The 17,114-nt window shown below is 34.6% G+C and overlaps 1 protein-coding gene across 1 annotated transcript; it reads left to right on the top strand.

The window, feature by feature from the left end:
• Positions 1-952: 952 nt before the first annotated feature.
• LOC142230868 (uncharacterized) lies at positions 953-13,416 on the top strand. The gene is made up of 3 exons (XM_075301490.1): positions 953-1,075; positions 10,448-11,521; positions 13,258-13,416. The coding sequence occupies exons 1-3, from the start codon at positions 953-955 to the stop codon at positions 13,414-13,416; spliced, it is 1,356 nt and encodes a 451-aa protein (XP_075157605.1).
• Positions 13,417-17,114: the final 3,698 nt, after the last annotated feature.

Genomic DNA, 17,114 nt, shown 5'->3' on the forward strand with positions numbered 1-17,114 from the left:
ATCTACCAAAACTTTATTTCCATAGAAAATTTTGTCAAATTTTATTACTATAGAAAGTTGTGTCAAAATTTCATTTCTATAGAAAGTTTTGTCAAACGTTTATTTCTATAGAAATGTTTGTCAAAATTTTATTTCCATAGAAAGTTTTGTCAAAATTTTATTTTTATAGAAAATTTTGTAAAAAATTTATTTCGGTAGAAAATTTTGTCAACATTTTATTTCTATACAAAATTTTGTCAACATTTTACTTCCATAGAAAATTTTGTCAACATTTTATTTCTATAGAAAATTTTGTCAAGTTTTTATTTCTATAGAAAATTTTGTCAAAATTTTATTTCTATAGAAAATTTTGTCAAGTTTTCATTTCTATAGAAAATTTTGTCAAACTATATTATATACGTATTTAATCGGCCTTTTTTGTTTAATATATACCCCGTATGGGCTAACTTACTATTTAGAAGACAGTGTTAAAAAGTTTTACGATTCCTTACCATCGGCAAGTGTTATTGCAACCCAAGTAATTCGATTGTGGATGACAGCCTTTAGTAGAAGTTCCTACGCAATCCATGGTGGAGGGTACATAAGATTCGACCTGGCCGAACTTACGGCCGTATATACTTGTTTTTTTTTTTCAAATTATCAATTCGATATTTATTCGAATGGTTTCGTAAATTCAGCAAATAGACATACGGATAAACAAAGATGGCTAGATTAACTCAGTGTTTCAACGCGATCAACAACACACATCATTTATGGGTCGAGTACAAGTAGCGAATGGTGAAGGGTATAAGGGAATAACAAATAAATATATTCTATGGGCATCTTGCCCTGTCATTGATGTTGACTCGATTCTCATTTGTTTTGTTTTTCTTTTTCTTATCCGTATTTGCAGTGGATGTAGTTATCGTCATTGAATTGCAGCTGGAGAGTTCGGTGTGCTTAGAAACGTGAAATGTACAATACCTGGTTAGTCATCGCATCAATTACATTCGTCGGATGCTTATGGAATTCGCAACTATCTGAAACATCATCCAAATCATGCCCAACAGAATGCATCTGCTTATCCCAGACACAAGTGAGTATCCCAAAAGCATATCACATCTCTGTTCTCTATCTGCCATACAGGCTGTGTCATTACCAGCAATGCTGAGAGGACAAAGTTTTCGTACGCGTCTCCATGATACTGCAGCAGAACTCTGCAGCTTGTTTGGCATCCAAGTCTGAGTGGACAATTTGCAGTTCCAAATTAAACAACAACACCAACTAGGACAACATTAGTGACAGTGACAATAACAATAGCGAAGGGGTGAATGAGAAACCGACAGGAAGGGTTTACACAGAGCCAGACGACAGAAAAGAAAAATAAATATCTGCTGGTGGAAAAGAAAGTAACTGGCCGGGAAGTCAAGTGACACCAACAGACAATGATATATAAGAAAACTTTTCATTTAGGAAAACAAAGAAAACGACACCAGATCAGGACAAAGCAACACAATTCGAATCGAAACCAGAAAATGGGAGCATTTCTATTCGAATCATTCTAATTGCTTGGTAAACCAAAAGACCAAGGCTTTAATAGCGTAGAGCTACAAGACACGGAAATTTCAATAAATGCTGTATGAGCCCCTAAATTAAACCCAAGCGAATTTGCTGGCAATTAAAATATTTCACAAGTTGTATTCGTTCGACGACTTTGTGTATAGTCTTAAGAAAGATTGCTCTGCAAGTCAGACAATATAAAAGTATAGCTCTTTTCGGAATATCTTCCTCTTCGACTGGAGTAGGGAAATATGCTTAATCAAATCGACTTAAAAAAATGTTTTTGTCATGCAAATTCCCTGCAAAATGATGAATATGAGGTGTGGGTTATCGGTTAGAGATTGTAACTTTGTTGAATGCCCTATCGTCTTCACAAGGCCTTCAATATGCAGCAAATTGTATACATATAGAGTTACGTATTAATAAATAGGGACTCATAATTATATGTCAGTGTTGCCAGGTGATTTTTGAACCTTCCCCCAAATGTTAAGTAAAAACCCTAAATAGGTCTAGACTTTTCTCACAAAAAAACCAAAAAACAAGTATATACGGCCGTAAGTTCGGCCAGGCCGAAGCTTATGTACCCTCCACCATGGATTGCGTATAAACTTCTTTTAAACACTGCCATCCACAATCGAATTACTTAAGTTGCGGTAACGCTTGCCGATGGTAAGGTATATTAAAACCTCTTAACACCATCTTCTAAATTGTATGTAAGTCCATACGTGGTATGTATTAAATCAAAAAAGATAGATCCAATACGTATATAATTCAGTTTGACAAAATAGACAAAATTTGACAAAATTTTCTACAGAAATAAAATTTTAACAAAATTTTCTATAGAAATAAAATTTTCACAAAATTTTCTATCGAAATAAAAATTTTGACAAAATTTTCTATAGAAAAAAATTTTGACAAAAATTTCTACAGAAATAAAATTTTAACAAAATTTTCTATAGAAAAAAAAACTTTTACAAAATTTTCTATAGAAATAAAATCTTGGTAGATTATTTTTGGCTAGAGTGGCAACCATGATTATGAACCGAATAAAATTTTGACAAAATTTTCTATAGAAATAAAATTTTGACACTGATGAAAATTTTATTATGAACCGAATAAAATTTTAACAAAATTTTCTATAGAAATAAAATTTTGACAAAATTTTCTATAGAAATAAAATTTTGACAAAATTTTCTATAGAAATAAAATTTTGATAGATTATTTTTGGCTCTAGTGGCAACCATGATTATGAACCGTTATGGACCAATTTTTGTGTGATTGGACTAAATTTGGTATGGTTGTTAGCGGCCATATACTAACAGCACGTTTCAAATTTGAACCGGATCGGATGAATTTTGCTCCTCCAAGAGGCTCCGGAGGTCAAATCTGGAGAACGTTTTATATGGGGGCTATATATAATTATGAACCGATATGGACCAATTCTGACACGGTTGTTGAAGATCATATACTAACACCATGTTCCAAATTACAACCGGATTGGATGAAATTTGCTTCTGTTTGAGGCTCCGCAACCCAAATCTGGGGATCGGTTTATATGGGCGCTATATATAATTATGGACCGATGTGGACCAATTTTTGCACGGTTGTTAGAGACCATATACCAATACTATGTACCAAATTTCAGCCGGATCGGATGAAATTTGCTTCTCTTTGAGGCTTCGCAAGCCAAATCTGGGTATCGGTTTATATGGGGTCTATAAATAATTATGAACCGATGTGGGCCAATTTTTGCATGGTTGTTAGAGACCATATACCAACATCATGTACATAATTTCAGCCAGATCGGATGAAATATGCTTCTGTTAGAGGCTCCACAAGCCAAATTTGGGATCGGTTTATATGGGGGCTATATATAATTAATGACCGATGTGGACCAATTTTTGCATGGTTGTTAGAGACCATATACCAACATCATGTACCAAATTTCAGCCGGATCGGATGAAATTTGCTTCTATTTGAGTCTCCGCAAGCCAAACCTGGGGATCGGTTTATATGGGGGATATATATATATGAACCGATGTGGACCAATTTTTGCATGGTTGTTAAAGACCATATACCAACACCATGTACCAAATTTCAGCCGGATCGGATGAAATATGCTTCTGTTAGGTTAGGTTAGGTTAGGTGGCAGCCCGATGTATCAGGCTCATTTAGACTATTCAGTCCATTGTGATACCACATTGGTGAACTTCTCTCTTATCACAGAGTGCTGCCCGATTCCATGTTAAGCTCAATGACAAGGGGCCTCCTTTTTATCGCCGAGTCCGAACGGCGTTCCACATTGCAGTGAAACCACTTTGAGAAGTTTTGAAACCCTCAGAAATGTCACCAGCATTACTGAGGTGGGATAATCCACCGCTGAAAAACTTTTTGGTGTTCGGTCGAAGCAGGAATCGAACCCACGACCTTGTGTATGCAAGGCGGGCATGCTAACCATTGCACCACGGTGGTTCCCATGCTCCCATGTTAGAGGCTCCCTTTATATGGGGGCTATACGTAAAAGTGGACCGATATGGCCCATTTTCAATGCCATCCGACCTACATTAATAACAACTACTTGTGCCAAGTTTCAAGTCGATAGCTTGTTTCGTTCGGAAGTTAGCGTGATTTCAACAGACAGGCGGACGGACGGACGGACATGTTTAGATCGACTCAGAATTTCACCACGACCCAGAATATATATACTTTATGGGGTCTTAGAGCAATATTTCGATGTGTTACAAACGGAATGACAAAGTTAAAATACCCCCATCCTATGGTGGAGGGTATAAAAATAGGAATGTAAATAAATAACATACAAAACAGGTTTCAGAATTTCGTGAAAAAAAGATACACTTCAAAAGTTAAATTTAACAAAAAATATATTAATCCAATATCAACTAAAACGAAATAATTTATTTCTATAAATATTTTAAATCAAATGAATTCTACTAAAGACTGTCATCCACAATCGAACTACTTAGATTGTGGTAATACTTACTGATGGCAAGGTATCTTCTTATAAATTGTAAGGTATTCCATACAAAAAAAAAAAAAAATAAACAAGTATATACAGCCGTAAGTTCGGCCAGGCCGAAGCTTATGTACCCTCCATCATGGATTGCGTAGAAACTTCTTCTAAACACTGCCATCCACAATCGAATTACTTAAGTTGCGGTAACGCTTGCCGATGGCAAGGTATCTTAAAACCTCTTAACACCATCTTCCAAATTGTATGTAAGCCCATACGTGGTACATACACCCTCAAAAAAAATCGCTTCTTTAACATATGTTCCAAACATATTTTGCAGGAAGCACATATATTATTGCATACTGCCGAAACATTAATATGTTGGTTTTATGTAAACATATTATATGTTTGGAAGCATTTTGAGCCAAAAATATTATATGCTTGGAAGAATTTTTCCCAAACACCATTGTGCTCATTCCCTAACATACTCGTAATTTTCACTTTCACGAAATTTTTTAGTTATTGGCACCTTTTTCGGTAATACAAATAATGTTGAAGAAATTATTCACTTTTATAAATTTTTTAAATTTTACCTTTCGCCTGCACGGAGAATCGAACCGAGGACCATACAGTTTGTAAACCAACACACTATCCACTGGGCTACGTAGCTGTTATAGTCACCAGTAGATAATTATCGTTTTAAGTTACATTTATATAGCATAGTTTGCAGCGCCCACGAGCCCATGCAAACATAACATTATTTAACAGAAACATACATTTGTTTGCCACGTGGAGCAGTGGTTAGCATGTCTGCCTTGCATGCAAAGGGTCGTGGGTTCAATCCCTGCTCCGACCGAACATTTTTTTTTTTTAATTTACACATTTATATTTATACTATATTAATTTTTTTAAATGAAACTTCGAAATGTGCGTTATTAAAGATTTATAGTCAGTAACAGTGCTTGATATAAACGAAATTGACTCATTTTTGGATAAAATATTATTTTTTATTGCAAAAATAACAATCTTGTAATAAAAAACTGTTTTTGTACAAAACTTTAAAATTTGGAAGGAATTCAAAAACTAACAAAAGAAGAACGTGGAGTCGAGTATAAACATACATACATAATTTTATAATATAAACATAAATTTATTTAGGAGTGAACAGTTTTTTACTAGCATTTAACGCCATCGCTCTAAAATTCCTTTTATTTTTCTTTAATAATTCATTTTAAAGAAAATAAACTTTTTAAATTGTATTAGCTGTAAAACTCGAACTTAATGCCCGCTTTTATATTTGATGGTATCCGTCAACTCCTCATGGACTACTTTTTAATAAAGAGGAACTAAAGTTTGTTTTTTAACATTTTACTGTGTAATTTTTCACTATTTCCTCCTTATTTCATTTTACTGTCCCAACTCTAAAAAGAGTATAGTGCCCTTTCGTTATTTTTATGAAGACCCCTGATTTCTTTTAACGAACCAAGAAAAAAATTGTGCCCATAATGCCAAAATGATAAACAAAACACATGTCCACACATACATAAAATGCTGCTCTCAAGGCGAAAACATAGGCTGTTTGTTTTTCAAATGTCTATTCTCTTGGTTCAGAATGTATATTCTCTTTATTCAAATTAAATAATATTTAGACTTAAACATATCAAATTTTTGGCCTTATCGTAAAACAGTTTTCCGAAACAACATACAAGCGGTTTCACAGAAATTGTTCTCTTTTGACTCTTTTGCTGTGTTATATTGATATCTTTCGTCAACTCTCCCGGTTTCCATCTCCATTTCTCTCTATACTCTCTCTGTCGCTTTGAATAAAATATCACAACATATGTATGTTTAGTCGAAATTTGTAAATTTATATATGTTTATATTCACACATATGATTTTTATGAAACATTCATGCCCCAAACATAATATATTCTAACATATTAACATAGATGTCCCAAACATTTAGTGTTAGTTTAGGAAAATTACATGTTCGCACTTAAATATATTGTGGTTTAAAATCGTGCCCGAAACACATTTTGTTTATATCGGAACATATGAAAAACATATTTTTCTAACAGTGTATTAAATCAAAAAGATCGATCCAATACGTATATATTTCAGTTTGACAAAGTAGACATAAAATTTTTACAAAATTTTCTACAGAAATAAACTTTTGACATAATTTTCTATAGAAATAAAATCTTGGTAGATTATGAACCGAATAAAATTTGAACAAAATTTTCTATAGAAATAAAATTTTGACAAAATTTTCTATAGAAATAAAATTCTGACAATGATGAAAATTTTATTATGAACCGAATAAAATTTTAACAAAATTTTCTCTAGAAACAAAATTTTGACAAAATTTTCTAGAAATAAAATTTTGGTAGATTATTTTTGGCTCTAGTGGCAACCATGATTATGAACTGATATGGACCAATTTTTGTGTGATTGGACCAATTTTGGTATGGTTGTTAGCGACCATATACTAACACCATGTTCCAAATTACAACCGGATTGGATGAAATTTGCTTCTCTTGGAGACTTCGCAAGCCAAATCTGGGGATCGGTTTATATGGGGGCTATATATAATTATGAACCGATGTGGACAAATTTTTGCATGGTTGTTAGAGACCATATACCAACATCATGTGCCAAATTTCAGCCGGATCGGATGAAATTTGCTTCTCTTTGAGGATCCGCAACCCAAATCTGGGGATCGGTTTATATGGGCGCTATATATAATTATGGATCGATGTGGACCAATTTTTGCACGGATGTTAGAGACCATATACCAATACCATGTACCAAATTTCAGCCGGAACGGATGAAATTTGCTTCTCTTTGAGGGTTCGCAAGCCAAATCTGGAGATCGGTTTATATGGGGTCTATATATAATTATGGACCGATGTGGACCAATTTGTGCATGGTTGTTAGAGACCATATACCAACATCATGTACCAAATTTCAGCCGGATCGGATGAAATATGCTTCTCTTAGAGGCTCCACAAGCCAAATCTGGGGATCGGTTTATATGGGGGCTATATATAATTAAAGACCGATATGGACCAATTTTTGCATGGTTGTTAAAGACCATATACCAATATCATGTACCAAATTTCAGCCGGATCGGATGAAATTTTCTTCTCTTTGAGGCTCGGCAAGCCAAATCTGGGGATCGGTTTATATGGGCGCTATATATAATTATGGACCGATGTGAACCAATTTTTGCACGGTTGTTAGAGACCATATACCAACACCATGTACCAAATTTCAGCCAGATCGGATGAAATTTGCTTCTCTTTTAGGCTCCGCAAGCCAAATCTGCGGATCGGTTTATATGGGGGCTATATATAATTATGGACCGATATGGACCAATTTTTGCATGGTTGTTAGAGACCATATACCAACACCATATACCAAATTTCAGCCGGATCGGATGAAATATGCTTCTGTTAGAAGCTCCACAAGCCAAATCTGAGGGTCCCTTTATATGGGGGCTATACGTAAAAGTGGACCGATATGGCCCATTTTCAATACCATCCGACCTACATCGATAACAACTACTTGTGCCAAGTTTCAAGTCGATAGCTTATTTCGTTCGGAAGTTAGCGTGATTTCAACAGACGGACGGACGGACGGACGGACGGACGGCCATGCTTAGATCGACTCAGAATTTCACCACGACCCAGAATATATATACTTTATGGGGTCTTATATCAATATTTCGATGTGTTACAAACGGAATGACAAAGTTAATATACCCCCATCCTGTGATGGAGGGTATAATAAATAAATAAGTATATAATTCAATTCTTGATCGGTATATATGGATGTCTACAGATAATTACGAACGGAAATTAAGTTTTGCGCGGAAATTAGAGCCAGAATTGAAATTTAGGGGTCGCTTTATATGGAGGCTATATACAATTATGAACCGATATGGACCAATTTTGGTGTGATTGGTTTATCTGGGGGCTATATAAAACTATAGACCGATAAGGACCAACATTGGCATGATTGTTAGAGGCCATATACTAGCACAATCTACCAAATTTAAACCGGATCGGATGAAATTTGCTTCTCTAAGAAGCTCCGCAAGCCACATCTGGGGGTCGATTTATATGGGGGCTATACGTCTATATGTCGACTCAGAATTTCACCAAGACCTAGAATATATATACTTTATGGGGTCTCAGAGCAATATTTCGATGTGTTACCAACGGAATGGTAAAGTTAATATACTCCATCCTTTGGTGGAGGTTATAAAAATGGTTTATTTAAAAGGAGAGAAATAAACAAAAATTAAAATTCAGTAAACATACATTTGTTGTCAAAAGTGTTCAACAGTTTTAAATCCTCTGCAGTTGCAGTGTACAAATTGTTGAAAGTACACTGATAAAAATTGTCATGAGGTTAAATATAGGAATACGAATTTTGCTTAGCATACACGACGCATTGCTCTGCCATAAAACTTTTTTCTTTGTCCAAAACTCGATAAACTTTTCAATGAAGTCGTTTTGCCCTTCCATTTAAGTGATTCGACTTGAAAATGGGTATCCTAAAATAAAAGAATATTCAGTTGGACTAAGGTCAACTTGGCTTCATACTTTTGAAAATTCTTCGTGCCCAAAATTGAATGAAAAAAAATATTTTAGAATCAAAGATAATAAACTTCATTTTAATTAAAGAAATTTGCCTTTCTTATTCTGTAAATTGCGTGTACCAAAATTGCATAATCTTTCTATTAGGTCAATACTTTTGTCAGGGTAGATATTATGAGACATAATTAGATGTAGGCAGATATAATCCTATTGATATTCAGACATTAGATCTCGGCCATTATTGAGATCAGACCAGATTCAATTTCATAGTTATGAGGCATATAGTATTTAATCATTGTCAGATATGTGTTATACATCGTTGGAAAGGAACCTTCGTTACTGCCAAATTTGTCAGCAATCTAATTTATTTGACAAAACGAGTTAAAATTCTAAAAAAGTAGAAGTTGGAAAAATTGTCCAATAGCTGAGGTGACCTATTTTAAAAGCCTGTCTATAGGGTTCAGGTCCACCTAAACTCCCATCACATTATGGAAAAAAATATAGTTTTAAATATGAAGGGATATTTGAATGTCCATATGTTAAAAAATTCATAAGAAAAATTTGTCCTCCATCACATTAATTCCTGTGCTCTGATATTACCGTAAAAATTTACCTAAAACCATCAACAATTTGATTTCCTTGCCCGATGTGAAACCATCACCATGTAAAAAAGATTCAAACTTTGTGAAAATCACAGGAGTGTCCACCACACAATACCCGCTACAGCGGGTATTTCCTCTAAGAAAATAGCCTCCAGCGAGGAAAGAGCTAAACGAGCATTTGTTCCCCAAAAAGGTAGGATCTTCATTTGAGAATGACTTATGCACAAGATGAGTGGGGGACGTGTACCCGCTGGCAAAAGTCGTAGTTGTACATACAGTAGCAGTGGAGTAATTCTGACGTAGACAAGAGCAAAATAAAAACAAAGCAAAAGAAATTCTCGATTTAATTTAATTTTCTGTAATAACCACGTAGATTCAATTTACCCGCGGTTATAAAAAAAAAAAAAACAAACTCCACCCCCAAGAAACAGTCCAGCAACGGACTTGTGCGGATGTTCTGACCTTCATTGTAGGGAGAAATCATTAGAATAAATGCGTTGGAATCTTTGTTTTTTTGTTAGTCACCCCCTACATACTGACAGACTTAGTGACTGACTGACAGACTAGCTCCCTTTCATAATAACTTGCTTTCAGAGTTGTTGTTGCTGTTTTTGTTTTTTTTTTTGGGTCTGCTATTTTCAAATGCTTTTGTTTCCTTTGAACATTTGAATTGGATTTAATTTTTGTTCTTTTTTCTCTTCTCTTCCTTTTGATGTCGCCGCACACTCTAGGTACTTTGTAATACTGGAGGACTTGAGAAAATTCCATTACGACAGTTACCAGCCACCGTGGAAAATCTTGCATTGACCAAAAACAATTTTCCGGTAATAAAACCTGATTCATTTGCCGGTTTACGAGCGCTCAAAAAACTATCATTGGACGGCAATAACATCACCAAAGTCAAACAGTTCGCTTTTAGAGGCTTGCCCAGGCTAAAGGAACTCTCTATTCAATATACCCCTCTGCAGTCGGTGACATCGTTTGCTTTTGCTGGCCTCCAGAACTTGTCCACCATTTTACTAAGCCACAATCAGATATCGCGCATTGAGACACATGCCTTTGCTGGTACATCGAATGTCAAGCTGATACTACTAAGCAATAACCCGCTTATCAAGATCGATACCTCAGCCTTTTCCAGTCTAACGAATGTCGGACATGTGATATTTCCCTCGGGCATCAGAAACATTGAGCCGGATGCCTTCAATGGTATGGACACGGTGGGATTACTAAAGTTGGCCTATATGGATTTGAAAGAGCTACAACCCTTTACGTTTCGCGGACTAACAAATGTCCTGCTACTGACACTACAAGAATCGGATTTGGGCATTATATGCACAGATGCCTTCACAGGACTCTCTCAGGTTGAGACACTGCAAATACTCAACAACAAAATCGATTCCATAGAAGAGCTGAATTTCACATACACTGCCAACATAAAGAATCTCAAGATGCATGGCAATCATATATTGGAGACCCCCGATCCCAATGCAATAATTGTCGATGGAGTCGAACACCTGCAGCTCATTAATAACCACTTCCCATGTGGTTGTCACATTCATACACTGCTCGATGGGCCTTTAGTTGAGGGGGCTCACAATCTCAGCGAATTCCTACAAAAGAACTACTGTATTTCACCACTCGACGTTAATGGGCGATCCATGATCGAATTGGATATAGATGCCATTGGTCGTTGCCAGGACCAGTTAACTAAGGGAAATTTGGGTTCATCAGCATCATCAATGGCCCTCACACTATACACACTAATGCTGATATCAGTCACAACGAATTGTTTTGTCAAATATCTGGTATTCCTATTAGTTCTTGGGTCTATGACTGTACCACACGACACCTTCAGTTGAATGGGTGTCCTCTGGGCCAACGGTTGAATACACAACATACAATCTCAATAATTAGTCTGAAATCTCTCTAAGAATTACGTATATGACGTATATCTTGTAGTTTTGTATAACGATATTACTCCTAGATAGTTTTAAGTAGTCCCTAGTAAAAGTCAAAGAAAAAGATAGTGCACTTTTCCCAGGCACAAGGATTCATCGATTGATACGAGAAGATGCATCGCAAATTTTGTGTTCGATTATAGTAAGAAGCTGTACATCTCCATATGGGTACCTCCAAACCATAGTATGATATTTTCAAATCATATACTTTAAGTACGGAAATCGAAAGATTTCTACCTCAGCTATACGTCAGACAAATTAGGCATATTTTTTGTTTTTACTAATATTGAGCTCAGTCTTTGTCGATTTTCAGTCTTTATTTGTCTTCATACTTTCCTTTATCCTCGTAACTCAACAAAGTGTCATATTGCAAAAAAACTGAATGAAAAATTGGATATATTTTATCGGAGATGGGGATGGGGACTTTTTGAGTTGGGGAATTTCCGTAAATTTGGGGGCTTTTCTGGAGATTTTTTGAAACAGGTTAATTTTGCTTATATTTCATATACATATATATTTTTAAACAAGAAGAAACCGTCAAATTAACAAAAAAAATTCTTTGCTCCTCTTTATTATACAAAAGTGTACAAATGAAGCAATAGGAATAGTAACCGCCACAGGATTTTATTTTGGGGGCCCAAGGGCTCATTTATAGTTTTACTCACCTTGGATAAGACATTTTTCTACAATTGTGATCATTTCGTGAGTACTCGGGCCAAAATTTTATCAACTCATCATCTGTATAGAAATTACCTTCATATTGATCTACCACCCAATTTTGTTTACTTGAGTATTTGGAAGAAAATTTTTAGTTCATAAATACATGGTGATCGAACTGTCGTGAAAATAGGAGTTCGCGACAACCGTCTCCTGGTGCACAGAAAAAAAGTCAGTTGTAAAACTGATGCTAATAATAACTTATATTTTTTTTAATTATTTTGTTTTAGTTTTTTTAACGTTTCGTAAGAAATTTTCCCCATTTTTCTTGATTCCAAGTATGTCTCAAAAATTTTATGAACTTAATGGGAGTAAAATTTAAATGTTTTTCGTACACTTCTCAAAAACAGTAAGTATGATCTACAGCGTGGTTAAAATGGGAATAATTCTTTATTTTTAGTTCATTTCTGTTTTTGGACAAGGATGCATTCCGTAAATGGTAGTTAAAAAACCAATAATGTCTGAAAATGTTCGTTAATTTATTGAATCTCAAAATTTGGAATTTAATTTAGTTAAATTTTTGCACAATATACTCAATTTTTCCAATAACATAATTTACTTTTTTTCTGTGTGGTTTGACATCTTGATCTTATTGCAGCTCGTCAGCTGGTATGACAAAAATTTTATTTTTCCGTCAATTTTTAAATTATTACTGGTTTTCTCCCATTCCTTGATTTAATTCATAAAAAATTGTCAAAAATGTATTGGAAGGAATTTTAATTTTTGTGAACGAAAGAGTCCTAGAGGAAAGAGCCAGTTTAACTCAAAAACATTGCATCGATGAACATAATTAATTTTGTTGGCAATGGATCTCTGTCCAGGACCAGTGTTTATCGATGGTATACTAAATTCATGTGAGGTCATAGTTCACTCCAAGACGAATATTGCATGATCGTCATGTGACCTATCGTAAGATGGAAACAACCTTACGCATTAGTGGGACCAGCATACATTCAATATTGCATGAATATTTGACCATCATATTGGATCCCACACAATTGGTCGACCAATCAAAAACAGGATAGATTGGTCAAAAGAAATACTTCAAAAATACTATTGCGGTGCTTCCAATCACGTCCATAACATCGTGACAGCTAATTAATCGTGGAGTTACTCATATGATCCCGAAAGTAAGCAGCAGTCGGCTGAAAGACAGCTGAAGAAGCAGTTGAAAATATTTGAGGTCACACGTTTCATAAACAAAAAAACAAGTATATACGGCCGTAAGTTCGGCCAGGCCGAATCTATGTACCCTCCACCATGGATTGTGTAGAAACTTCTACGAAAGACTGTCATCCGCCATCGAATTACTTGGGTTGTGGTATCCTAAAACGTCTTAACATCGTTTTCTAAATTGTGAGTTAGTCCATACATGGTAGAGGGCCAGAATTGAAAAATGGGGGTCGCTTATATGGGGGCTATATACAATTATGAACTTTATATGGACCAATTTTTGTGTGATTGGGGATCGATTTATCTGAGGGCTATATATAACTATAGACCGATGTGGAGCCAGTTAGGCATGGTTGTTAACGGCCATATACACGCAAAAAAATAATTCTTTCCTCCCAAACGAAATTTTAGACAAACAAAGTTCGTTTCTTATTTGTTTTTCGCTGTAAGGAAGTGTATTTGGAAGAAAAGTATATACTTTTTGTGATAAACGTTTATTCTTTTCCAGGATGTAAAATCAATTTCATAAAGACAAACTCAAACAAAAAAACATTGTTTTCTTGCTAATTGCATTTTCCCTCACATTTTTCTCACATCCACGAGGTTTTTTAGTTCTTAACACCTTAATACCAACAATGTAGAAGAAATTATATGATTTTGTAAATTTCTAAATTTTTTTTTTACCTTTCGCCTGGACGGAGAATCGAACTGCGGACCATGCACTTTGTAAGCCAACACACTAACCACTGAGCTATGTACACACAAAAAATTTTTTTCTGATTCAATCACGAAATTAATTGATCCAATTAATTTTTAATTGAAATGTCTTCAATCACAGAAATGATAGTATCAATTAAAAAATTAATTGAAGGTCAATTAAAAAGTTAATTGATCCAATTAAAAAATAAATTGATACTATTATTTTTGTGATTGATTTTTGTTTCAAGTAAAAAATTTGTTGGATCAATTAAATTTTTAATTGAATATGTTTTAAGTTATATTTATATAGCATAGCTTGCGGCGCCCACGAACCGAATAAACAAAGTTTATTTAACAGAAACAAACATTTAGTTTGGCACCGTGGAGTAGTGGTTGCTACGTCCGAATTGCATGCCAAGGGTCGTGGGTTCGATCCCTGATTCGACCAAAGTTTTTTTTGTTTTTTTCCCTTTATATTCCAGATATGTTCGGAAGATACCGAAAAAATGTTCAACATTACATTGTACTATATTAAATTTTGAACTGTAAAATGTGTCTGATTAAAGACCTAAAGTCAGAAAAGAAAAGTGTTTGTTATAAACGAAATGGACTGTGTTGTTGTTTCAAAAATAACTTTTTTATTGAAAAAATAAACATTTTGTAACAAACGAATTTTTTTGGTGATAAAAGTTTAAAATTTTCGAAGCAATTCAAAAAACTCTAACAAAAGAAAAACTTTTTTTTTTCTTTACGTGTACTAGCACAATGTACCAAATTTTAACAGACTCGGATGAAATTTGCTCCTCCAAGAGGCTCCAAAACCAAATATCGGGATCGGTTTATATGGGGCTATATATGATTATGGACTGATATGGACCACTTTTGGCATGGTTGTTAAATATCATACACGATCACCACGTACCAAATTTCAAGCAGATCGGATGAATTTTGCTTCTCCAAAAGGCACCGGAGGTCAAATCTGGGGATCGGTTTATATGGGAACTATATATAATTATGGCCTGATAGGAACCACTCCCTGCATGGTTGTTGGATACCATATACTAACATCACGTACCAAATTTCAACCGAATGGGAAGAATTTTGCTCTTCCAAGGGGCTCTGGAGGTCAAATCTGGGGATCGGTTTATATGGGGCCTATATATAATTATGGACCGATTTCGACCAATTTTTGCATGGGAGTTTGAGGCCATATACTAACACCACGTACCAAATTTCAACTGAATCAGATAAATTTTGGTCTTCCAAGAGGCTCCGGAGGTCAAATCTTGTGGTGACCGAAGCAGGCAAAAAAAAAAAAAAATTCTGTCTTACACCTAATATACCATATTCCTATCACCAGTTATTGTTATGCTTTTGCTGTATGTTACACTTAATTTGTTTTGCAAATCTCTGTGCTCAATGATCATCATATATTCCTCATTCATAATTTTGAAACAATAACAAAAACTCACTACTTTTCATTCATTTTTGTTTTTACGCCTTCATTCACTAATTTTTTGGAGACTTTGTATGCACTTGTCTTTTACTTTTTTTACAATTACTGGTTACTAGCTTTCATTCATTCAGTCCGTTTTTCGATTTACATAAAGAAGTCGCAAAAAATTGCTGTTTGAATTTTTTCAAAAAAAAAAAAGAGAACAATTAATGAAAATTCGGAATTTCGTGTGAATAAATAGATGTTTAAAATTAATTTCTTTTTAAGAAATAACAAAAAGTTGGAAAGATAATGTGGCAAACTCTATATGTGAACAAATATAGTGAATATCAGCTATGCTAGTGTTTTGACCTAACTGTCAACGAAAATTTCCCTTTCAAAGTGGCAACACCCGTGTACTAAATCATAGCATAATTTTTGACATTTGTCATTTGTTTAAATTTTGGCCTGAACCGCAGCTTCCACGTTGTTTCACCATTTTAAGAACTTCCTTTCTGATCAAACCTCCTACAAGATAACATCAGTAAAGTTTCAGTGAAATCAAGTTTAATTAATTTAATCAGAATAATATTGGAAATCATCGAGAGTTTAAACGTAATCTCCACAACATACTTTTACACATTTTCTAAATATTTCGGAGAAAGGTATGCATTTTTGATAAATTAAGTGATTTTTTTTTTGAAACCAATAATCTAAAAGACACCTAAATTTCTCAGGTGACAGTTTCCTCAGAAGTGGCTATTCTGAGGAAGCTAAAATCAAAGCTCCAATCAAATTTGAGGAATTTCCATTTAAAATATCCGAACGAAATTGTGGAAACTCCCTTCAAAAGCAACCACGTTTTCGATTAAATTTTTGGATAAACCCACAAGCAATTTATACCATATGGATTCCAAGACACCAGATTATAGCTTCCTGGATTGACAAGAATTTGCAAATCTAAAATTTATGCCTCCAGCTTACAAAATTCGGCATTTCTCCCAAATTTTCACATCCACGAGTTTGTATCGGAAAAGGACAGCTTTGCAGAAATCGACAGCTTTCAGTCCCACTTTGCCACGATGATCTAAAAACAAGTTGCTTCGAGAAATTTCAATCAACCCTATTTTGCCCAAATATCATCAACTCATAAATTTTCATTCCGAAACTGCCTAGAATTTCCTGGATATAAGCCCTGCTAAACAACATTCTACATCATTTGATTTCGACCAAAAGCTCTAAAAACCGCAGATAATGAAGCTAGTTAAATTTAGCGATTTTTAGTTTCCGCATTGATTTCCACGTAAGGGTGTTTGTTCAAAAACGACTAAGAAAAAATAATAAGTCATACATTCAAGTAAATTTGAAAAATTTGCACGTATGTAAGAAATGGATTTAACCAACATTTTGGTATTC

Source organism: Haematobia irritans, chromosome 3, assembly GCF_050003625.1.
Source record: "Haematobia irritans isolate KBUSLIRL chromosome 3, ASM5000362v1, whole genome shotgun sequence".
NCBI classification, from domain to species: domain Eukaryota; kingdom Metazoa; phylum Arthropoda; class Insecta; order Diptera; family Muscidae; genus Haematobia; species Haematobia irritans.

What these genes read in the sequence shown, in the direction of transcription:
- LOC142230868 (XM_075301490.1), top strand. Translation starts at nt 953, where the DNA reads ATGTACAATACCTGGTTAGTCATCGCATCAATTACATTCGTCGGATGC. An exon ending in TCTGCTTATCCCAGACACAA is followed by an intron (nt 1,076 to 10,447) that starts GTGAGTATCCCA and finishes CGCACACTCTAG; the next exon opens with GTACTTTGTAATACTGGAGG. An exon ending in ATTGTTTTGTCAAATATCTG is followed by an intron (nt 11,522 to 13,257) that starts GTATTCCTATTA and finishes GTGAGGTCATAG; the next exon opens with TTCACTCCAAGACGAATATT.